Source organism: Salvelinus fontinalis, chromosome 23 (genome assembly GCF_029448725.1).
Source record: "Salvelinus fontinalis isolate EN_2023a chromosome 23, ASM2944872v1, whole genome shotgun sequence".
In the NCBI taxonomy this organism is placed as follows: Eukaryota; Metazoa; Chordata; class Actinopteri; order Salmoniformes; family Salmonidae; genus Salvelinus; species Salvelinus fontinalis.
The window spans coordinates 4,191,599-4,216,071 of record NC_074687.1 but is presented as its reverse complement, the minus strand read 5'-3'; the positions used below and the strand labels follow the sequence as shown (position 1 = coordinate 4,216,071).

At 47.6% G+C, this 24,473-nt stretch overlaps 1 protein-coding gene across 5 annotated transcripts in view; it reads right to left on the bottom strand.

Annotated features, from left to right (window-relative positions):
* The window catches only part of LOC129820740 (rho guanine nucleotide exchange factor 7-like), a 59,001-nt gene extending 37,986 nt beyond the window's left edge, over positions 1 to 21,015 (bottom strand). For 2 of the 5 annotated variants that reach the window (XM_055877658.1, XM_055877656.1), the window contains exons 1-7: positions 20,343 to 21,015; positions 16,182 to 16,265; positions 6,416 to 6,500; positions 6,136 to 6,263; positions 4,883 to 5,084; positions 4,653 to 4,741; positions 986 to 1,080 (exon numbers count right to left, since the gene is read on the bottom strand). In XM_055877658.1, coding sequence (XP_055733633.1) covers positions 986 to 1,080; positions 4,653 to 4,741; positions 4,883 to 5,084; positions 6,136 to 6,263; positions 6,416 to 6,500; positions 16,182 to 16,265; positions 20,343 to 20,507 — 848 coding nt within the window. In that variant the 5' untranslated portion in view covers positions 20,508 to 21,015. Of the gene's footprint in view, positions 1 to 985; positions 1,081 to 4,652; positions 4,742 to 4,882; positions 5,085 to 6,135; positions 6,264 to 6,415; positions 6,501 to 16,181; positions 16,266 to 16,639; positions 17,014 to 20,342 lie in introns of those variants that run through there. The other 3 variants (XR_008754232.1, XM_055877654.1, XM_055877657.1) reach the window with 3 other exon arrangements.
* Positions 21,016 to 24,473: the final 3,458 nt, after the last annotated feature.

Genomic DNA, 24,473 nt, shown 5'->3' with positions numbered 1-24,473 from the left:
ATCTGTACTGCTCAGTCTGGAGAGAGAGGATCAGATACACATCTGTACTGCTCAGTCTGGAGAGAGAGGATCAGATACACATCTGTACTGCTCAGTCTGGAGAGAGAGGATCAGATACACATCTGTACTGCTCAGTCTGGAGAGAGAGGATCAGATACACATCTGTACTGCTCAGTCTGGAGAGAGAGGATCAGATACACATCTGTACTGCTCAGTCTGGAGAGAGAGGATCAGATACACATCTGTACTGCTCAGTCTGGAGAGAGAGGAGAGGGGAGGGGAGAGGAGAGATGAATAGGAGAGGGGGAGAGGAGGATGAGAGGGGGAAAAGAGAGGGGGAGAGGAGGAGGAGACGGGGAAAATAGAGGGGGAAAGGAGGAGGAGAGGGGGAAAGGAGAGGGGGAAAGGAGGATGAGAGGGGGAAAGGAGAGGGGGAAAGGAGGAGGAGAGGGGGAAAGGAGAGGGGAAGAGGAGGAGGAGAGGGGGAAAAGAGAGGGGGAAAGGAGGAGGAGAGGGGGAAAAGAGAGGGGGAAAGGAGGAGGAGAGGGGGAAAAGAGAGGGGGAAAGGAGGAGGAGAGGGGGAAAAGAGAGGGGGAAAGGAGGAGGAGAGGGGGAAAGGACAGGGGGAAAGGAGGATGAGAGGGGGAAAGGAGAGGGGAAGAGGAGGAGGAGAGGGGGAAAAGAGAGGGGAAGAGGAGGAGGAGAGGGGGAAAAGAGAGGGGGAAAGGAGGAGGAGAGGGGGAAAAGAGAGGGGGAAAGGAGGAGGAGAGGGGGAAAGGGCAGGGGGAAAGGAGGATGAGAGGGGGAAAGGAGAGGAGGAGAGGAGGAGGAGAGGGGGAGAGGAGGAGGGGAGGGGGCAGAGGGGAGAGAGAGCAGGAGTTTTGGAATGAGGCCAGTAGATCCAATCCAACCAGTGTCCATATGTCATCATAGACAGACAGACATAGTAAGGTTGGTTGACTACAGTACTACTAGTGGACCTTACTTCTCTGTGCTCTGGAGAGATCGCAGGTAGTTAGTCAGAAGGCTCTGGAGGTCCTTGGAATATTCTGTCTCTGTTTCTAGAATGTTCTGCAGCACCTGGTGGAGAAAGAGAGAGAGAGACAGAGTGTCTTTGTAACTCTGAACACTTTCACTCCCTCTGACTCCTAACCCCTCACCCTTGTCCTCCCATTGGCCCAGGGCCTCTAAACAGTATCTCTGACAGGGAGATACTCCAGGACTAGACAGGTCTCTCTGACAGGGAGATACTCCAGGACTAGACAGGTCTCTCTGACAGGGAGATACTCCAGGACTAGACAGGTCTCTCTGACAGGGAGATACTCCAGGACTAGACAGGTCTCTCTGACAGGGAGATACTCCAGGACTAGACAGGTCTCTCTGACAGGGAGATACTCCAGGACTAGACAGGTCTCTCTGACAGGGAGATACTCCAGGACTAGACAGGTCAGGGAGATACTCCAGGACTAGACAGGTCTCTCTGACAGGGAGATACTCCTGGACTAGACAGGTCTCTCTGACAGGGAGATACTCCAGGACTAGACAGGTCTCTCTGACAGGGAGATACTCCAGGACTAGACAGGTCTCTCTGACAGGGAGATACTCCAGCACTAGACAGGTCTCTCTGACAGGGAGATACTCCAGGACTAGACAGGTCTCTCTGACAGGGAGATACTCCAGGACTAGACAGGTCAGGGAGATACTCCAGGACTAGACAGGTCTCTCTGACAGGGAGATACTCCAGGACTAGACAGGTCAGGGAGATACTCCAGCACTATACAGGTCAGGAAGTTACTCCAGGACTAGACAGGTCAGGGAGTTACTCCAGGACTATACAGGTCAGGGAGATACTCCAGGACTAGACAGGTCAGGGAGTTACTCCAGGACTATACAGGTCAGGGAGATACTCCAGGACTAGACAGGTCTCTCTGACAGGGAGATACTCCAGGACTAGACAGGTGTTGTGAGAGGTGTTGTGTACAGAGGAGAAATAGAGAGGTGTAGTGAACAGAGGAGAAATAGAGAGGTGTCGTGAACAGAGGAGAAATAGAGAGGTGTTGTGTACAGAGGAGAAATAGAGAGGTGTTGTGTACAGAGGAGAAATAGAGAGGTGTAGTGTACAGAGGAGAAATAGAGAGGTGTAGTGAACAGAGGAGAAATAGAGAGGTGTTGTGTACAGAGGAGAAATAGAGAGGTGTTGTGTACAGAGGAGAAATAGAGAGGTGTTGTGTACAGAGGAGAAATAGAGAGGTGTAGTGTACAGAGGAGAAATAGAGAGGTGTTGTGTACAGAGGAGAAATAGAGAGGTGTTGTGTACAGAGGAGAAATAGAGAGGTGTAGTGTACAGAGGAGAAATAGAGAGGTGTTGTGTACAGAGGAGAAATAGAGAGGTGTAGTGTACAGAGGAGAAATAGAGAGGTGCTGTGTACAGAGGAGAAATAGAGAGGTGTAGTGTACAGAGGAGAAATAGAGAGGTGTTGTGTACAGAGGAGAAATAGAGAGGTGTAGTGTACAGAGGAGAAATAGAGAGGTGTTGTGTACAGAGGAGAAATAGAGAGGTGTAGTGTACAGAGGAGAAATAGAGAGGTGTTGTGTACAGAGGAGAAATAGAGAGGTGTTGTGTACAGAGGAGAAATAGAGAGGTGTAGTGTACAGAGGAGAAATAGAGAGGTGTTGTGTACAGAGGAGAAATAGAGAGGTGTAGTGTACAGAGGAGAAATAGAGAGGTGTTGTGTACAGAGGAGAAATAGAGAGGTGTAGTGTACAGAGGAGAAATAGAGAGGTGTTGTGTACAGAGGAGAAATAGAGAGGTGTTGTGTACAGAGGAGAAATAGAGAGGTGTTGTGTACAGAGGAGAAATAGAGAGGTGTTGTGTACAGAGGAGAAATAGAGAGGTGTAGTGTACAGAGGAGAAATAGAGAGGTGTTGTGTACAGAGGAGAAATAGAGAGGTGTTGTGTACAGAGGAGAAATAGAGAGGTGTAGTGTACAGAGGAGAAATAGAGAGGTGTTGTGTACAGAGGAGAAATAGAGAGGTGTAGTGTACAGAGGAGAAATAGAGAGGTGTTGTGTACAGAGGAGAAATAGAGAGGTGTAGTGTACAGAGGAGAAATAGAGAGGTGTTGTGTACAGAGGAGAAATAGAGAGGTGTTGTGTACAGAGGAGAAATAGAGAGGTGTAGTGTACAGAGGAGAAATAGAGAGGTGTTGTGTACAGAGGATAAATAGAGAGGTGTTGTGAACAGAGGAGAAATAGAGAGGTGTTGTGAACAGAGGAGAAATAGAGAGGTGTAGTGTACAGAGGAGAAATAGAGAGGTGTTGTGTACAGAGGAGAAATAGAGAGGTGTAGTGTACAGAGGAGAAATAGAGAGGTGTAGTGAACAGAGGAGAAATAGAGAGGTGTAGTGTACAGAGGAGAAATAGAGTGGTGTTGCGTACAGAGGAGAAATAGAGAGGTGTAGTGAACAGAGGAGAAATAGAGAGGTGTAGTGTACAGAGGAGAAATAGAGAGGTGTTGTGAACAGAGGAGAAATAGAGAGGTGTTGTGAACAGAGGAGAAATAGAGAGGTGTTGTGAACAGAGGAGAAATAGAGAGGTGTAGTGAACAGAGGAGAAATAGAGAGGTGTAGTATACAGAGGAGAAATAGAGAGGTGTAGTGAACAGAGGAGAAATAGAGAGGTGTAGTGAACAGATGAGAAATAGAGAGGTGTAGTGTACAGAGGAGAAATAGAGAGGTGTTGTGAACAGAGGAGAAATAGAGAGATGTAGTGAACAGAGGAGAAATAGAGAGGTGTTGTGTACAGAGGAGAAATAGAGAGGTGTAGTGTACAGAGGAGAAATAGAGAGGTGTAGTGTACAGAGGAGAAATAGAGAGGTGTTGTGTACAGAGGAGAAATAGAGAGGTGTAGTGTACAGAGGAGAAATAGAGAGGTGTAGTGTACAGAGGAGAAATAGAGAGGTGTTGTGAACAGAGGAGAAATAGAGAGGTGTAGTGTACAGAGGATAAATAGAGAGGTGTTGTGAACAGAGGAGAAATAGAGAGGTGTTGTGTACAGAGGAGAAATAGAGAGGTGTTGTGAACAGAGGAGAAATAGAGAGGTGTAGTGTACAGAGGAGAAATAGAGAGGTGTAGTGTACAGAGGAGAAATAGAGAGGTGTTGTGAACAGAGGAGAAATAGAGAAGTGTTGTGTACAGAGGAGAAATAGAGAGGTGTTGTGAACAGAGGAGAAATAGAGAGGTGTAGTGTACAGAGGAGAAATAGAGAGGTGTTGTGAACAGAGGATAAATAAAGAGGTGTTGTGAACAGAGGAGAAATAGAGAGGTGTAGTGTACAGAGGAGAAATAGAGAGGTGTAGTGTACAGAGGAGAAATAGAGAGGTGTAGTGTACAGAGGAGAAATAGAGAGGTGTAGTGTACAGAGGAGAAATAGAGAGGTGTAGTGTACAGAGGAGAAATAGAGAGGTGTTGTGTATAGACTCCCTCTCTGTCTAGTATAGTATGTATTTCCGTGTTCTTTCATCTCCATAACCCAGAGCATGGACAGATTAATGTCAGGGAAACACACACATACAGAGAACTAGGTCAAGCTACAGCATTAAGAGTAATGTCCATCGAGCCAGAAGGAAAGAGAGACATGATGATCAGGTCGTACCAGGTTGTAGTAGGTCTTGCTGATGGCTGTAGTGTCAAAGCCTTTTGGGGGACTCTTCAGGGTCCCAGATTTGGGAGACACTTGTTTGTCTGAGAGGGAGAGGGGGAGAAAGAAAGAGAGTAGAGAGAGAGAGAAAGGGAGAAATGAGTTATCCCTCCACATCAGACACCATCCTTTTGTTTCTGATACTATGTGAGATCCAGTTGCAGAAATACAGACGGGACACCTACCACAGCCTTTAATCTCACGGACATAGTTGCTAGGGAACCATCCGGTCTTGCCGTTGAGGTTCCCCTCCCACCAGCCGCCCTCCTCCTGGCGTGTCACGTTGATGACATCACTCTTGTTGAAGGACAGCTCGTCCTCATTGGTCTGCTCAAAGTTGAAGCGAGCCTTGACCAATAGCTGTGTCCGGCTGCCCTCAGACATGTCCTATAGGGGAGGTAGGGAGCGGAGCAGAGGGGTAGAGAGGGGAGGAGGGGAGAGGGGTAGAGAGGGGAGGAGGGGAGAGGGGTAGAGAGGGGAGGAGGGGAGAGGGGTAGAGAGGGGAGGAGGGGTAGAGAGGGGTAGAGAGGGGAGGAAGAGGTAGGGAGGGAGGAGGGGGATAGAGGGGAGGAGAGAGTTAGAAAGGGTGGGTCGAAGCTTCAGTAAGGGCTGAAGAAGGGCCTGAATCCTGAAGCTTCACTAAGGGCTGAAGAAGGGACTGAATCCTGAAGCTTCAGTAAGGGCTGAAGAAGGGCCTGAATCCTGAAGCTTCAGTAAGGGCTGAAGAAGGGCCTGAATCCTGAAGCTTCAGTAAGGGCTGAAGAAGGGCCTGAATCCTGAAGCTTCATTAGGGGCTGAAGAAGGGCCTGAATCCTGAAGTTTCAGTAAGGGCTGAAGAAGGGCCTGAATCCTGAAGCTTCAGTAAGGGCTGAAGAAGGGCCTGAATCCTGAAGCTTCAGTAAAGGCTGAAGAAGGGCCTGAATCCTGAAGCTTCAGTAAGGGCTGAAGAAGGGCCTGAATCCTGAAGCTTCAGTAAGGGCTGAAGAAGGGCCTGAATCCTGAAGCTTCAGTAAGGGCTGAAGAGGGGCCTGAATCCTGAAGCTTCAGTAAGGGCTGAAGAAGGGCCTGAATCCTGAAGCTTCAGTAAGGGCTGAAGAAGGGCCTGAATCCTGAAGCTTCAGTAAGGGCTGAAGAAGGGCCTGAATCCTGAAGCTTCAGTAAGGGCTGAAGAAGGGCCTGAATCCTGAAGCTTCAGTAAGGGCTGAAGAAGGGCCTGAATCCTGAAGACAAGCCCACATAATCTCCATTTGACAAAGATACATACCTTTTAGAAGTTGGGAACTAAGGCCGGTGTGTGTGTGTGTGTGTGTGTGTGTGTGTGTGTGTGTGTGTGTGTGTGTGTGTGTGTGTGTGTGTGTGTGTGTGTGTGTGTGTGTGTGTGTGTGTGTGTGTGTGTGTGTGCTTGTGTGTGTCTGTGTGTGGTGTATGCGTGTCTCACCAGGCTGCGGTTCTGAAGCAGCTTGGAGGAACGGCCCAATGATGACTGGGAGGCCAGAGACTCAAACGACTTGATCCGATGGGCCGCCGAGTGACGGGCGCAGACACTGTCACTGCCCACTCCAATGTCTAGGGATAACGAATAGAGCAGTTACACACACACACACACACACACACACACACACACACACACACACACACACACACACACACACACACACACACACACACACACACACACACACACACACACACACACACACACACACCTTTAGACTAACCTGCAGTCACTTTGTTCAGAGCCACCAGACTGCTGAGTATCTTGGAGAAGTTCAGTCCTAGGAGCAGATCACTGGGCTCAAACGGCTGGGGGACAAGAGAAAGACAGGTCGTCAGTGTGTGTGTGTGTGTGTGTGTGTATGCACATCATTCCTGTGTGTGACATGGTGTTAGTGCCAAAGCTAAAATACGTGGAGACATGCCAAAAAGTAAGCGGAAAACCCATTTCCCCAAATACTGGAGCTGGGTCACACTGCCTGCCAAGCCCATCAATAAAACTCACTAACACAGCAGTTAGGACAAAACCCAGCAGCATACAGACAGCTCTCTTCACAAACTACTGTCAACTACTGTCAAGGGTACTGTGTACTGTGTACTGTGTACTGTGGAAAGTGGCAGGCGAGCACAAGAAGAAGTAGTTGACTGGAGTTGATAGATTGGAGTTACTGGGCCTGTGGAGTCAATGTGATTACTGTAGTTTTATTTTCTCCCTGTTAATGTGCATCATTCTCACCCTTTCCCTCCCTCCAACTCTACCTCCCTCCCCCCATCTCTACCTCCCTCCATCTCTACCTCCCTCCATCTCTACCTCCCTCCATCTCCACCTCTGGGATATGCTTAACACCCCGGCAGTCCTACAATCTAAGCTTGATGCCCTCAATCTCACACAAATCATCAAGGAACCCACCAGGTACAACCCTAAATCCGTAAACATGGGCACCCTAATAGACATTATCCTGACCAACTTGCCCTCCAAATACACCTCTGCTGTCTTCAATCAAGATCTCAGCGATCACTGCCTCATTGCCTGTATCCGCCACGGGTCCACGGTCAAACGACCACCCCTCATCACTGTCAAACGCTCCCTAAAACACTTCTGCGAGCAGGCCTTTCTAATCGACCTGGCCCGGGTACCCTGGAAGGATATTGACCTCATCCCGTCAGTTGAGGATGCCTGGTCATTCTTTAAAAGTTACTTCCTCACCATATTAGACAAGCATGCTCCGTTCAAAAAATGCAGAACCAAGAACAGATATAGCCCTTGGTTCACTCCAGACCTGACTGCCCTCGACCAGCACAAAAACATCCTGTGGCGAACTGCAATAGCATCGAAGAGACCCCGCGATATGCAACTGTTCAGGGAAGTCAGGAACCAATACACGCAGTCAGTCAGAAAAGCAAAGGCCAGCTTTTTCAAGCAGAAATTTGCATCCTGTAGCTCTAACTCCAAAAAGTTCTGGGATACTGTAAAGTCCATGGAAAACAAGAGCACCTCCTCCCAGCTGCCCACTGCACTGAGGCTAGATAACACGGTCACCACTGATAAGTCCGTGATAATCGAAAACTTCAACTAACATTTCTCAATGGCTGGCCATGCCTTCCACCTGGCGACTCCAACCTTGGCCAACAGCCCCCCCCCCCCCCCCCCCCCGCTGCTACTCGCCCAAGCCTCCCCAGCTTCTCCTTTACCCATATCCAGACAGCAGATGTTCTGAAAGAGCTGGAAAACCTGGACCCATACAAATCAGCTGGGCTTGACAATCTGGACCCCCTATTTCTGAAACTGTCCGCCGCCATTGTCGCACCCCCTATTACCAGCCTGTTCAACCTCTCCTTCGTATCATCTGAGATCCCCAAGGATTGGAAAGCTGCCGCTGTCATCCCATCCCCCTCTTCTAAGCTTCTAAGGGGGAGACACCCTGGACCCAAACTGTTACAGACCTATATCCATCCTGCCCTGCCTAGCTAAGGTCTTCGAAAGCCAAGTCAACAAACAGATCACTGACCATCTCGAATCCCACCGTACCTTCTCCGCTGTGCAATCCGGTTTCCGAGCCGGTCACGGGTGCACCTCAGCCACGCTCAAGGTACTAAACGATATCATAACCGCCATCGATAAAAGACATTACTGTGCAGCCGTCTTCATCGACCTGGCCAAGGCTTTCGACTCTGTCAATCACCATATTCTTATCGGCAGACTCAATAGCCTCGGTTTTTCTAATGACTGCCTTGCCTGGTTCACCAACTACTTTGCAGACAGAGTTCAGTGTGTCAAATCGGAGGGCATGTTGTCCGGTCCTCTGGCAGTCTCTATGGGGGTACCACAGGGTTCAATTCTCGGGCCGACTCTTTTCTCTGTATACATCAATGATGTTGCTCTTGCTGCGGGCGATTCTCTGATCCACCTCTACGCAGACGACACCATTCTGTATACTTCCGGCCCTTCCCTGGACACTGTGCTATCTAACCTCCAAACGAGCTTCAATGCCATACAACACTCCTTCCGTGGCCTCCAACTGCTATTAAACGCTAGTAAAACCAAATGCATGCTTTTCAACCGTTCGCTGCCTGCACCCGCACGCCCGACTAGCATCACCACCCTGGACGGTTCCGACCTAGAATATGTGGACAACAATAAGTACCTAGGTGTCTGGCTAGACTGCAAACTTTCCTTCCAGACTCATATCAAACATCTCCAATCCAAAATCAAATCTAGAGTCGGCTTTCTATTCCGGAACAAAGCCTCCTTCACTCACGCCGCCAAACTTACCCTAGTAAAACTGACTATCCTACCGATCCTCGACTTCGGCGATGTCATCTACAAAATAGCTTCCAATACTCTACTCAGCAAACTGGATGCAGTTTATCACAGTGCCATCCGTTTTGTTACTAAAGCACCTTATACGACCCACCACTGCGACCTGTATGCCCTAGTCGGCTGGCCCTCGCTACATGTTCGTCGTCAGACCCACTGGCTCCAGGTCATCTACAAGGCTATGCTAGGTAAAGTGCCGCCTTATCTCAGTTCACTGGTCACGATGGCTACACCCACCCGTAGCACGCGCTCCAGCAGGTGTATCTCACTGATCATCCCTAAAGCCAAAACCTCATTTGGACGCCTTTCCTTCCAGTTCTCTGCTGCCTGCGACTGGAACGAATTGCAAAAATCTCTGAAGTTGGAGACTTTTATCTCCCTCAACAACTTTAAAAATCTGCTATCCGAGCAGCTAACCGATCGCTGCAGCTGTACATAGTCCATCTGTAAACTACCCACCCAATTTACCTACCTCACCCCAATACTGCTTTTATTTATTTACTTTTCTGCTCTTTTGCACACCAGTATCTCTTCTTGCACATGATCATCTGATGATTTATCACTCCAGTGTTAATCTGCTAAATTGTAATTATTCGATTTATTGCCTACCTCATGCCTTTTGCACACATTGTATATAGATTCTCTTCTTTCTACCATGTTATTGACTTGTTTATTGTTTACTCCATGTGTAACTCTGTGTTGTTGTCTGTTCACACTGCTATGCTTTATCTTGGCCAGGTCGCAGTTGCAAATGAGAACTTGTTCTCAACTAGCCTACCTCTAGCTCCATCTCTCCCTTCATCTCTCCCTCCAGCTCCATCTCTCCCTCTAGCTCCATCTCTCCCTCCATCTCTCCCTCCATCTCTCCCTCCATCTCTCCCTCCAGCTCCATCTCTCCCTCTAGCTCCATCTCTCCCTCTAGCTCCATCTCTCCCTTCATCTCTCCCTCCAGCTCCATCTCTCCCTCTAGCTCCATCTCTCCCTCCATCTCTCCCTCTAGCTCCATCTCTCCCTCCATCTCTCCCTCTAGCACAATCTCTCCCTCCATCTCTCCCTCTAGCTCCATCTCTCCCATCCTCCCTCCATCTCTCCCTCTAGCTCCATCTCTCCCATCCTCCCTCCATCTCTACCATCCTCCCTCCATCTCTCCCATCCTCCCTCCATCTCTCCCATCATCCCTCCATCTCTACCATCCTCCCTCCATCTCTCCCTCCAGCTCCATCTCTCCCTCTAGCTCCATCTCTCCCTCCATCTCTCCCTCCATCTCTCCCTCCATCTCTCCCTCCATCTCTCCCTCCAGCTCCATCTCTCCCTCTAGCTCCATCTCTCCCTCCATCTCTCCCTCCAGCTCCATCTCTCCCTCTAGCTCCATCTCTCCCTCCATCTCTTCCTCCAGCTCCATCTCTCCCTCCATCTCTCCCTCTAGCTCCATCTCTCCCTCCATCTCTCCCTCCATCTCTCCCTCCAGCTCCATCTCTCCCTCTAGCTCCATCTCTCCCTCCATCTCTCCCTCCAGCTCCATCTCTCCCTCCATCTCTCCCTCCAGCTCCATCTCTCACTCCAGCTCCATCTCTCCCTCCATCTCTCCCTCTAGCTCCATCTCTCCCTCCAGCTCCATCTCTCCCTCCATCTCTCCCTCTAGCTCCATCTCTCCCTCCAGCTCCATCTCTCCCTCCATCTCTCCCTCCAGCTCCATCTCTCCCTCCATCTCTCCCTCCAATTCCATCTCTCCCTCCATCTCTCCCTCCAGCTCCATCTCTCCCTCCAGCTCCATCTCTCCCTCTAGCTCCATCTCTCCCTCCATCTCTCCCTCCAGCTCCATCTCTCCCTCCATCTCTCCCTCCAGCTCCATCTCTCCCTCCATCTCTCCCTCCAGCTCCATCTCTCCCTCCAGCTCCATCTCTCCCTCAAGCTCCATCTCTCCCTCCAGCTCCATCTCTCCCTCCAGCTCCATCTCTCCCTCCATCTCTCCCTCCATCTCTCCCTCCAGCTTCATCTCTCCCTCTAGCTCCATCTCTCCCTCCATCTCTCCCTCCAGCTCCATCTCTCCCTCCATCTCTCCCTCCAGCTCCATCTCTCACTCCAGCTCCATCTCTCCCTCCATCTCTCCCTCTAGCTCCATCTCTCCCTCCAGCTCCATCTCTCCCTCCATCTCTCCCTCCAGCTCCATCTCTCCCTCCATCTCTCCCTCCATCTCTCCCTCCATCTCTCCCTCCAGCTCCATCTCTCCCTCCATCTCTCCCTCCAGCTCCATCTCTCCCTCCAGCTCCATCTCTCCCTCTAGCTCCATCTCTCCCTCCATCTCTCCCTCCAGCTCTATCTCTCCCTCCATCTCTCCCTCCAGCTCCATCTCTCCCTCCAGCTCCATCTCTCCCTCCATCTCTCCCTCCAGCTCCATCTCTCCCTCCAGCTCCATCTCTCCCTCCATCTCTCCCTCCAGCTCCATCTCTCCCTCCAGCTCCATCTCTCCCTCCAGCTCCATCTCTCCCTCCAGCTCCATCTCTCCCTCTAGCTCCATCTCTCCCTCTAGCTCCATCTCTCCCTCCAGCTCCATCTCTCCCTCCATCTCTCCCTCCAGCTCCATCTCTCCCTCCAGCTCCATCTCTCCCTCCAGCTCCATCTCTCCCTCCAGCTCCATCTCTCCCTCCATCTCAATCTCTCCCTCCAGCTCCATCTCTCCCTCCAGCTCCATCTCTCCCTCCAGCTCCATCTCTCCGCCTAGCTCCATCTCTCCCTCCAGCTCCATCTCTCCGCCTAGCTCCATCTCTCCCTCCAGCTCCATCTCTCCCTCCAGCTCCATCTCTCCCTCCAGCTCCATCTCTCCGCCTAGCTCCATCTCTCCCTCCAGCTCCATCTCTCCCTCCATCTCTCCCTCTAGCTCCATCTCTCCCTCCATCTCTCCCTCTAGCTCCATCTCTCCCTATAGGTCCATCTCTCCCTCCAGCTCCATCTCTCCCTCCAGCTCCATCTCTCCCTCCAGCTCCATCTCTCCGTCTAGCTCCATCTCTCCCTCCAGCTCCATCTCTCCCTCCAGCTCCATCTCTCCCTCCATCTCTCCCTCTAGCTCCATCTCTCCCTCCATCTCTCCCTCTAGCTCCATCTCTCCCTATAGCTCCATCTCTCCCTCCAGCTCCATCTCTCCCTCCAGCTCCATCTCTCCCTCCAGCTCCATCTCTCCCTCCAGCTCCATCTCTCCCTCTAGCTCCATCTCTCCCTCTAGCTCCATCTCTCCCTCCATCTCTCCCTCCAGCTCCATCTCTCCCTATAGCTCCATCTCTCCCTCCAGCTCCATCTCTCCCTCTAGCTCCATCTCTCCCTCCATCTCTCCCTCCAGCTCCATCTCTCCCTCCAGCTCCATCTCTCCCTCCAGCTCCATCTCTCCCTCCATCTCTCCCTCTAGCTCCATCTCTCCCTCTAGCTCCATCTCTCCCTCTAGCTCCATATCTCCCTCTGGCTCCATCTCTCCCATCCTCCCTCCATCTCTCCCTCCAGCTCCATCTCTCCCTCTAGCTCCATCTCTCCCTCTAGCTCCATCTCTCCCTCCATCTCTCCCTCCAGCTCCATCTCTCCCTCCATCTCTCCCTCCAGCTCCATCTCTCCCTCCATCTCTCCCTCCAGCTCCATCTCTCCCTCCATCTCTCCCTCCAGCTCCATCTCTCCCTCCATCTCTCCCTCCAGCTCCATCTCTCCCTCCATCTCTCCCTCCAGCTCCATCTCTCCCTCCATCTCTCCCTCCAGCTCCATCTCTCCCTCCAGCTCCATCTCTCCCTCCAGCTCCATCTCTCCCTCCAGCTCCATCTCTCCCTCCAGCTCCATCTCTTCCTCTAGCTCCATCTCTCCCTCCATCTCTCCCTCTAGCTCCATCTCTCCCTCCACCTCTCCCTCCATCTCTCCCTCTAGCTCCATCTCTCCCTCCATCTCTCCCTCTAGCTCCATCTCTCCCATCCTCCCTCCATCTCTCCCTCCAGCTCCATCTCTCCCTCTAGCTCCATCTCTCCCTCTAGCTCCATCTCTCCCATCCTCCCTCCATCTCTCCCTCCAGCTCCATCTCTCCCTCTAGCTCCATCTCTCCCTCTAGCTCCATCTCTCCCTCCAGCTCCATCTCTCCCTCCAGCTCCATCTTTCCCTCTAGCTCCATCTCTCCCTCCAGCTCCATCTCTCCCTCTAGCTCCATCTCTCCCTCCATCTCTCCCTCTAGCTCCATCTCTCCCATCCTCCCTCCATCTCTCCCTCCAGCTCCATCTCTCCCTCTAGCTCCATCTCTTCCTCCAGCTCCATCTCTCCCTCCAGCTCCATCTCTCCCTCCAGCTCCATCTCTCCCATCCTCCCTCCATCTCTCCCTCTAGCTCCATCTCTTCCTCCAGCTCCATCTCTCCCTCCAGCTCCATCTCTCCATCTAGCTCCATCTCTCCCTCCAGCTCCATCTCTCCCTCCAGCTCCATCTCTCCCTCTAGCTCCATCTCTCCCTCTAGCTCCATCTCTCCCTCCAGCTCCATCTCTCCCTCCAGCTCCATCTCTCCCTCCAGCTCCATCTCTCCCTCTAACTCCATCTCTCCCTCCAGCTCCATCTCTCCCTCCAGCTCCATCTCTCCCTCTAGCTCCATCTCTCCCTCCATCTCTCCCTCTAGCTCCATCTCTCCCTCTAGCTCCATCTCTCCCATCCTCCCTCCATCTCTCCCATCCTCCCTCCATCTCTCCCTCCAGCTCCATCTCTCCCTATAGCTCCATCTCTCCCATCCTACCTCCCTCCCTCCGTCTCCATCTCATACACACATTCAATGGTTGAGGTTTAGGAGGTCAAATAATACATAGAGAAAAAAGTGAAAGTGACATCACATAAAAAGTGACATCACAATGTGATCTATGCTCCAAAGTGGTTCATGAAACAACATGTTGACCGTTAGGGTTTAATAAGAACTGAAAGCCTAAGGACTAGATTCTCCGTGGCCCTTCCTTCCTGCCTTACGGAAGGCAATCCCAGACCTGACATGGTAGATGAAGGCAGGGTCCCACTACATGGCTTTCACTTATCCAGAAAATCACATCAGATCGGTGAGAGAGGAAGATCCAGTTCAAATCCACTATTCTATCTGGATCGATGACTAGAGGGGGCATGGGAACTCTTAGGGTCACTTCCTGAGGTCAACAGGTCAGGGGTCAGCTAACAGCTGCACAGAGTAGAGTGTGTGTGACATGTTTCCAACCAGTCTGACTGACCTCTGTAAGGGCTGTCGTTCTCCTCATCCTCGGATGAGGAGAGGAGAGAAGGATCAGTGGACCAATACGCAGCATTTGGGAAATAAGCCATCTCTTTATTTGTAACGACGATGGCAACACGAAAAAATCATCAAGCCTTTGTTTATTGGAATGAGGTGTGTTAGTGCTAGGGCAAAACACGAACCTGTATCAGGACCAGCATTGACAAACGCTTAGCATCTCTATTCCAGTGTTATTCTGTCTCAATGTATACAGTCATAATGCGTCAGTGATAAGCCAATTCAAATGATTACTTTTTAAAATCAATAAGACCTATTCCAAAAGGAGTGGCTTGGTCTTTAGGCGAGGGATGAATGTGCGGGTAAATTCAAGTTACAACCCATCCCATAGCCATTCTTTTGCACTGATGATCATTAGAAAACTGTTATCTGAGGGGAGAAGGCTTGTATTGACAGTCAACACCAAGCACAAGTAAGCCATTAACAAAATGATACTACCCCCCTGTGTTCCACAGTGCCCTCTCTTTCTCTCTCTTCTCTCTCTCTCTCTTCTCTCTTCTCTCTCTCTCTCTTCTCTCTCCTCTCTCTCTCTCCTCTCTCTCTCTCTCTCTCCTCTCTCTCTCTCTCTCTCTCTCTCTCTCTCTCTCTCTCTCTCTCTCTCTCTCTCCTCCTCTCTCTCTCTCTCTCTCTCTCTCTCTCTCTCTCTCTCTCTCTCTCTCTCTCTCTCTCTCTCTCTCTCTAATTCTTTCCCTCTCTAATTCTTTCCCTCTGCTCCTGCAGTGTTAGTGGGGAAAGTAAATGGTGAAGATGAACACTGAGCTGTTTTGTCCAGACTGGGGGGGTTCAATGACTCCTCTATGCAATGACACAGTACCAAACTCTCTCTGTGTGTGTGTGTGTGTGTGTGTGTGTGTGTGTGTGTGTGTGTGTGTGTGTGTGTGTGTGTGTGTGTGTGTGTGTGTGTGTGTGTGTGTGTGTGTGTGTGTGTGTGTGTGTGTGTGTGTCCTCAGCTCACTCTAGATAAGCTTTAAGCTCCCGAGTGGTGCAGCGATCTAAGGCACTGCATCTCAGTGCTAGAGGCGTCACTACAGACCCTGGTTCGGTCCCGAGCTGTATCACAACCGGCCGTGATCGGGAGTCCTATAGAGCGGCGCACAATTGGCCCAGCGTCGACCAGGTTAGGGGAGGGTTTGGCAGGGGGTGCTTTACAAGTAGGCCGTCATTGTAATTAAGAATTTGTTCTTAACTGACTTGCCTAGTTAAATAAAGGTTAAATAAGAAATAATTGTCCTCAAACCACAGATTTAGTATCAGATCTTCAACCCTAATCAATGTTGTCAAAGTCTCTGTGATATAATTGACAGCATCGGTGCTGATGTAAGAAAGAAACACCAAAACATCCCAATAACAATTCATGAGGGAGACTGAAGACTTCCTATATAGTGAGTTTGAAGACCACACATTCTGACAACAACTAGAAGAATCCTCGGGGTGGATTCATTGACCAAGCATAGGTATCTGGATACCTAGCTCGAGTTTCAAAATCAAGAATGGGGGACAAAAGAGCAACGCCACGCACTACTGGGACAGAGAGGAAAGACAACGATTTACATCATGTCAAGGCATCAGTCTGATAGCCCGATTATCAAAATGTATCACATAACTACAAACTATCTGTGCTTGAAGCCTACTTACAAGAATGTTACATTGACTGTTACTGTTTTAAACGATGGCGTCAGAGAAATGCTAAATGATTGTTACATTGTTACGATCGTGGATGGCGACAAGCAAGGCAGCTTCACAGCCGGCGGTAGGTGATTGTTCTCGGCTCGCAGTCCAGCCTCCCCCACGTTGTCTTTGTCTCACACTGGATATTAAATAACATTTAACGTAATTTCTGTCGCATATCTTTCGTATTAATGTTGTGTTTGTGGGGTTATTTTACGGAGAACTTACCTCGACGCGAAACGAAGTGCAACCTTTGAGAAACTCCTTTATGTTGTACAAGCGGTCGCCGTCGTTCTTCGGTTCTTGGTAGATCTGGCAGAACAGAAATGCACATGAGAAACACGAATTTCGATATATATTTTTTTTATTCTTCTCTTTGAAGCTCTAGAGTCTTGTGCGCTTTTTGATTTGGATGAGAAGCCCACATCCCCTCTTCTTGACTTGCTTCTACAATAGGCCAGCTACAAAATACAAATCCTCTAGCAGGGAAGAAGGCATTGGATTGAGAGAAAAGACGTTGGCGAATGGGAGCTCAGTGAGCCTTCAACAACACACAGCATGAGTGAGGGGATGACGCTGGCGACTCCTCTGTGAACATAGAGGCGGAATGGATAAAATGTGTCTCTCCCACCAACAACAAAACAGCCTATAAAAGAACGGGTGGGAAATAAATAGGTGAAACTAACCACACTGCCAATGTGAATGGATGTAATCCAGCCGATGAATCTTGAATTAGATCTGACGTTTATCTCCCAGTCTATAACCATATGGCTACATGACTGTCATGAGATATCATCCCAGAGAAAATATAGCACTGCTGAAACATTGGAAGTATAGATCTAATACCAGAGTAATGACCTAGGCCTGTAACAGTCTAGTCCATGCAGTTACAGAATATAATAGTACACAAATTAATAGAATATAACAGAACATAATATAATTTAACCAAACAGAACAGAATAGAATATAACCAAACAGAATATAATAGATTATAACCAAACAGAATATAATAGATTATAACCAAACAGAATATAATAGATTATAACCAAACAGAACAGAATAGATTATAACCAAACAGAATATAATAGATTATAACCAAACAGAACAGAATAGATTATAACCAAACAGAATATAATAGATTATAACCAAACAGAACATAATAAATTATAACCAAACAGAACAGAATAGATTATAACCAAACAGAATATAATAGATTATAACCAAACAGAACAAAATAGATTATAACCAAACAGATTATAATAGATTATAACCAAACAGAATAGAATAGATTATAACCAAACAGAACAGAATAGATTATAACCAAACAGAATATAATAGATTATAACCAAACAGAACAAAATAGATTATAACCAAACAGATTATAATAGATTATAACCAAACAGAATAGAATAGATTATAACCAAACAGAACAGAATAGATTATAACCAAACAGAATATAATAGATTATAACCAAACAGAATATAATAGATTATAACCAAACAGAACAGAATAGATTATAACCAAACAGAATATAATAGATTATAACCAAACAGAACAGAATAAAAAATAATAGATAATAGTAAGTACATTTTTTCCAAGAGGGTGGACTTAATAATAATAATAATAACACATGGGACTTATATAGCTCTTTTCAAGGACCCAACGTTGCTTTACAATTATAGAAATTAACAAGAAAAACAACAAAACAAGAGTCAAAACAAAATATCAGACTAAACAAGACATGAATAAAGCGAGGTGTGGGCTCAACAAAGGGAAAGAGTGTGAGGTATCAGTGTATGGGGAAGGGAGGATTGGGATTTGGATATGAACCCGGTTTAGTGTAAGAGGTAGAGGAAGAGGTAGGGTAAGAGGTAGGATAAGGTTTAGGGTAAGAGGTAGGGTAAGAGGTAGATTAAGGTTTAGGGTAAGAGGTAGGGTAAGAGGTAGGATAAGGTTTAGGGTAAGAGGTAGGGTAAGAGGTAGGGTAAGGTTTAAGGTAAGAGGTAGGGTAAGGTAGGATAAGAGGTATGTTAAGAGATAGGGTAAGGTTTAGCGTAAGGTTTAGGGTAAGAGTTAGGGTAAGAGGTAGGGTAAGGTTTAGGGTAAGAGGTAGGGTAAAGTTTAGGGTAAGAGGTAGGGTAGGAGGTAGGGTAAGGTTTAGGGTAAGAGGTAGGGTAAGGTTTAGGGTAAGAGGTGGGGTAAGAGGTATGGTAAGAGGTGGGGTAAGAGGTAGGGTAAGGTAGGGTAAGAGGTAGGGTAAGAGGTAGGGTAAGAGGTGGGGTAAGAGGTATGGTAAGAGGTGGGGTAAGAGGTAGGGTAAGGTAGGGTAAGAGGTAGGGTAAGAGGTGGGGTAAGAGGTAGGGTAAGAGGTAGGGTAAGAGGTGGGGTAAGAGGTGGGGTAAGAGGTAGGGTAAGAGGTGGGGTAGGAGGTAGGGTAAGAGGTAGGGTAAGAGGTGGGGTAAGAGGTAGGGTAAGAGGTAGGGTAAGAGGTAGGGTAAGAGGTGGGGTAAGAGGTGGGGTAAGAGGTAGGGTAAGAGGTAGTGAAAGAGGTGGGGTAAGAGGTAGGGTAAGAGGTGGGGTAAGAGGTAGGGTAAGAGGTAGGGTAAGAGGTGGGGTAAGAGGTAGGGTAAGAGGTAGGGTAAGAGGTGGGGTAAGAGGTAGGGTTAGAGGTAGGGTAAGAGGTGGGGTAAGAGGTAGGGTAAGAGGTGGGGTAAGAGGTAGGGTAAGAGGTGGGGTAAGAGGTAGGGTAAGAGGTAGGGTAAGAGGTAGGGTAAGAGGTAGGGTAAGAGGTAGGATAAGAGGTGGGGTAAGAGGTAGGGTAAGAGGTAGGGAAAGAGGTAGGGTAAGGTAGGGTAAGAGGTGGGGTAAGAGGTAGGGTAAAAGGTAGGGTAAGAGGTGGGGTAAGAGGTAGGGTAAGAGGTAGGGTAAGAGGTAGGGAAAGAGGTAGGGTAAGGTAGGGTAAGAGGTAGGGTAAGAGGTGGGGTAAGAGGTAGGGTAAGAGGTGGGGTAAGAGGTAGGGTAAGAGGTAGGGTAAGAGGTAGGGAAAGAGGTAGGGTAAGGTAGGGTAAGAGGTAGGGTAAGAGGTAGGGTAAGAGGTAGGGAAAGAGGTAGGGTAAGGTAGGGTAAGAGGTGGGGTAAGAGGTAGGGTAAGAGGTAGGGTAAGAGGTAGGGTAAGAGGTAGGGTAAGAGGTAGGGTAAGAGGTAGGGTAAGAGGTGGGGAAAGAGGTAGGGTAAGGTAGGGTAAGAGGTGGGGTAAGAGGTAGGGTAAGAGGTAGGGTAAGAGGTAGGGTAAGAGGTAGGGTAAGAGGTAGGGTAAGAGGTAGGGTAAGAGGTAGGGTAAGGGTTAGGTGCTACTTTCACTCTCACTGTTTGATATTTTAAAAACAGAACACTACACATCCCTCTTTACCCTCCTTTGTACCTGTGACCAATACCTCATCATCAGGTGGCCATCAGGGGCAGATAATAACCAATAATCTATCTATCGGACCATAAGAACAGAATCAATGGTTGGGCTGAACCCTGTTAGATTAGGCTATAGGTGATGTTCTCCTATAAGGTGATATAGGTGTCTCTCTCTCCCAGATGCGGCCACTGTCCAGACAGCATTAGGTTTGTTGTCAGAGAGCCATTTGGTTGCCAAGGGAACGCCCAACCTGTCCAATCCGTCTAAAAAGCTACACAATACAGTACAAGGCTGTACTGAGTGGAGGTGCTGATAGACATACATTACAAATACCGCACTGTTGCTTTAAGTGTGGAGAGGGTCCCTGTCTGTGCGCTTTTGCTTTCAATGGAGGCCGCTCTTGTGGTTTCTGTCTACCCTCATCTCCAGCTGTTGATCCGGGTCATATGTGTCACTGTCAAACATACATATAACTAGGCCATAGGCTAGAGGCCTTTAGATCATGTACATTAACGTAATGCCGCGTAATGTGCTTTGGATTCCAATCTCACACCGCATCTGTAGACTATCTGTGTCCTTTTGTGTCCACCCCCCTAAAAAATCCAAAGGTTACACCACTCCCAAACCATAGAGCTCGTGAAAATAATAGTTAGTTTGTAAAAAAAAACGTTTGTCTTAAGAATCTACAAAGGGTACTGATAATTTGCGCACAGAATAGATCGTGACTAGCATCGGCCACAGCGAACGGTCTGCTCTGTCTGTCTGTAGGTCCTATAGCCTATCACACGCGTAAGAGTACTGACATATGTGCCACCATTTGGTACTGTTTTTAGGGACGATAACCCACGTTCTCGTGACCTACAAAATAATCTCTTCATGGACCAGTTGGCAAAGAAAAGCGAGGTGACGAACCGCGTCATGTCACGTTCACCGCGGCATAGACAAGCCGATGAAGGGAAGACAAACAGCAGTTCTGCCCTTACTTTGTCAGTGGAGCCCGGGCTCAGTCTCTCCAGCAGTCTGCACAAGACAACCCCATCTTTGAGGGAGGTCTGGAGAAATGCCTCGGGATCCGAAATGTTCTTTTTCGGCGATTCCAGCACCCCCAGTGTGATCAGCCAAGTGACCGTCTGCTCTGCCGAATTCATGGCCTCAGTCGCGGTGAAAAATACAACGAAGCGGTGTGTTTTTGCTTGCGTATTTCAATATCTACCCCTGGTACACAATCATCCCGGACATTAAAACAAAAACATTATCCTTTCATACATGCGAGCTTTGAGGGGGGACGGCCACAACGAAAGATCTCTCCTTCCTTTTCCTTCTCATCTATCGGGTGAATGCAGGTGACTCTGGGCTTGTGGAAATCCAGCGGGTCTGGTTTTCTCTCTTCTGTGTTTGGTCTTTTTTTTTGTTCTCCAACCTGGCAAGCTGTCAGATGCAGTTCGCTGTGATGCGTTCGAGCAGCAGACTGCATGCATAGTCCTACATGCGCATCGCTGCCGCCAGCACAGCCGCTCATCCGGCAGCGAATGACATCACAGCAAGAAGGACACAAGCAGTCCAACCAGTTCTGTGACATGAGTACCTCAGCATGGCTTTGCATAGCCCCAGCATAATCCCTTTATCACAGTGTAGATGTAACAGTTTTGCTTCCGTCCCTCCCCTTGCCCCAACCTGGGCTTGAACCAGGGACCCTCTGAACACATCAACAACTGCCACCCATGAAGCATCGTTACCAGGACTAGTTAGACTGGACCCATATCCACATGGAATTAGCCAGCATTGGCCATTTGACAATAAATAAAAACAACTCCCCATGAAGACCATTAACATGCCCATTTTACCTGTCTACTAAACTAAATCCATTATACCTGTCTACTAAACTAAAGCCATTTTACCTGTCTACTAAACTAAAGCCATTTTACCTGTCTACTAAACTAAATCCATTTTACCTGTCTACTAAACTAAATCCATTTGACCTGTCTACTAAACTAAATCCATTTTACCTGTCTACTAAACTAAATCCATTTTACCTGTCTACTAAACTAAAGCCATTTTACCTGTCTACTAAACTAAATCCATTTGACCTGTCTACTAAACTAAATCCATTTTACCTGTCTACTAAACTAAAGCCATTTTACCTGTCTACTAAACTAAATCCATTTTACCTGTCTACTAAACTAAATCCATTTTACCTGTCTACTAAACTAAAGCCATTTTACCTGTCTACTAAACTAAATCCATTTTACCTGTCTACTAAACTAAAGCCATTGACAGAATCTCCTATCCCAGTAGCCTAGTTGGAGAGCAGTGGTTGGACTCTCATGCAGTTCACATTTTGGCCACTAGGTTATGCTCATAGAGCATGCAAGTGTCCTCCCTCTCTGTCTGCCGTGTAGTAAAACCAAACAAGTTGTGTAACCAGCTATACCCATGCCAGTGGCAGACTGTAGGCTAAACAGCATGCTATTTCAAACAAAACCACTCATGGTAATGTGTAAACGGAACCCAACTAGTAGTAACTACAAAAGTCACACAAATAAGGCCTATCAGGTAATGCCCCTTAAAACATTAATCCCGCCGTAATCCATTTACCACAGTTAACATAATGGTTACAGTGACATGGAGTTAGGCCTAATGCCATTAAACATGATGTGTTATATGGTAAATTAGGCTGTCACTGAAAGTGCCACTCCCTGAATATGTTGTATAGCACAACAGGTTCACTATCTATCAGATTGCCTACCTGGAGGAATCTGGAATCCCTGAGGGTCTCCATGGATACCACTGGAAACTGTAGTCGTCCGTAGATCTCTCTGGAGAACTCTGTGTGTGTGTGTGTGTGTGTGTGTGTGTGTGTGTGTGTGTGTGTGTGTGTGTGTGTGTGTGTGTGTGTGTGTGTGTGTGTGTGTGTGTGTGTGTGTGTGTGTGTGTGTGTGTGTGTGTGTGTGTGTGTGTGTGTGGTGAGGAAGTTGTACTTCTAAGGCCCAGGTGCTTATCATGGTGTCTAAACAGGCATTGTCGAGGGACACCCCAGAGCCCTAAGGTCCTGTCACCACCAGCCCGTTACCAAGGCTGCTACTGTGGGGACTGCCCCAGTTCTCTCCCTCCACTTACATCTCTCTATTGCTCTCTTTCTTTCCCTCCATCTCTTTCTCACTCCCTCTGCTCCGCTTTCTATTTTCCTCTGTGCCTGTCAGATTTTTGCTAACTGTTTTTTTCTCTAAAGTAACATCCCACTGGGCACAAACTTGTTGAATCAACGTTGTTTCAGTGTAATTTGTCAACGTATTGTGACGTGGAATCTACATGGGAAATTCATTGGATTTGAAAAAAAGTCATAAATTTAAAGTGTGGATTTTTAGGGTGAAATTTCAACCATGCGATTATGTCATCATGTTAACCAAATTTCAACATAAACAAACCTGTATAAAAAATATGTTGAATTTGTACCTTTAAAACAATGTCAGATCTTCAACGTTATATCCACTATCAGAAAAAAAACAGGCTGCGCAGCACCTCCTACTGGAGAAATGATCTATCTACAGCTACCATTTGGTGTCCCATCCAGGGTTTTAACCAAGCCCAGCCCTTCTTAGCTATGATATTTTTCACTGACTATTACCAATGAGAATGATTGTTGAGGGATCTCCACTTAAAAATGAAGTAGGGCAGGGTGAACAGAGCAAATGAAATGTGACCATACTGTATCACTCGTACTGTATATAATCAATGATGCTATTTATACATCTATAGCATTTGTAAAGTCATCAACAGTTATTGATTTAATTTATAGGCAATACATAGGCCTAGGATTTCAAGCTCTGGTTCATTTAAAATGTAATGATATTTAGTGATATTTAAATGTGTTTGGTTGTCAACACAACCAAATATCAACATTTGAAGGAGATGCATCTTAGACAGAACGGGTTGAAGCCAGTGGCTCAGACCGATCTCCTATAAATGTTATATTTGGTTGCATTGTCAACCAAACACAATTAAATACAGCTTTTGTAATCCAGAATCCAGAAATCCAGAATCCAGAAAATAGCCTAAAGTTAAGGCCATCTTACAAACTAACATTCAACCTTAAAATAGTTATCACTTCCATGGCCACATTTTGAGGTTACTGTAACTATACATGTCTTGTCATGTAATCATATAAAGCATGGATGTTCAAGATTGAATGCATAGCTCGTTGCAGGTCTGTGGAGATCTTCACAATTGCTGTAATTATCTATGCAGAATCTTAAACAGCATTGATATCTTGCACCATGTACTTTTAATGTAATCTCAACTGCATTCCAGGTCACTTGGTTCTGCTATTAGATGAAACTCAGTGATAACACATTCATCTGTTGGATAAATAAACAAAGCATCTGACATGTATTCCCAATTGATCAATGACATTGCATTGTATAAAGTGACTAGTGATCCATTTATTAAAGTGACTAGTGATCCATTTATTAAAGTGACTAGTGATCCATTTAATAAAGTGACTAGTGATCCATTTATTAAAGTGACTAGTGATCTATTTATTAAAGTGACTAGTGATCCATTTAATAAAGTGACTAGTGATCCATTTATTAAAGTGACTAGTGATCCATTTATTAAAGTGGCCAGTGATCTATTTATTAAAGTGACTAGTGATCCATTTATTAAAGTGACTAGTGATCCATTTATTAAAGTGGCCAGTGATTGGGTCTCAGTATAGGCAGCAGCCTCTCTATGTTAGTGATTGCTGTTTAACAGTCTGATGGCCTTGAGATAAAAGCTGTTTTTCAATCTCTCAGTCCCAGCTTTGATGCACCTGTACTGACCTCGCCTTCTGGATGATAGTGGTGTGAACATGCAGTAGCTCGGGTGGTTGATGTCCTTGATTATCTTTTTGGCCTTCCTGTGACATCGGGTGCTGTAGGTGTCATGGAGGGCAGGTAGTTTGTCCCCGGTGATGCGTTGTGCAGACAGCACCACCCTCTAGAGAGCCCTGCGGTTGCGGGCGGTGCAGTTGCCGTACCAGGCTGTGATACAGCCTGACAGGATGCTCTCGATTGTGCATCTGTAAAAGTTTGTCAGGGTTTTGGGTGACACACCAAATTTCTTCAGCCTCCTGA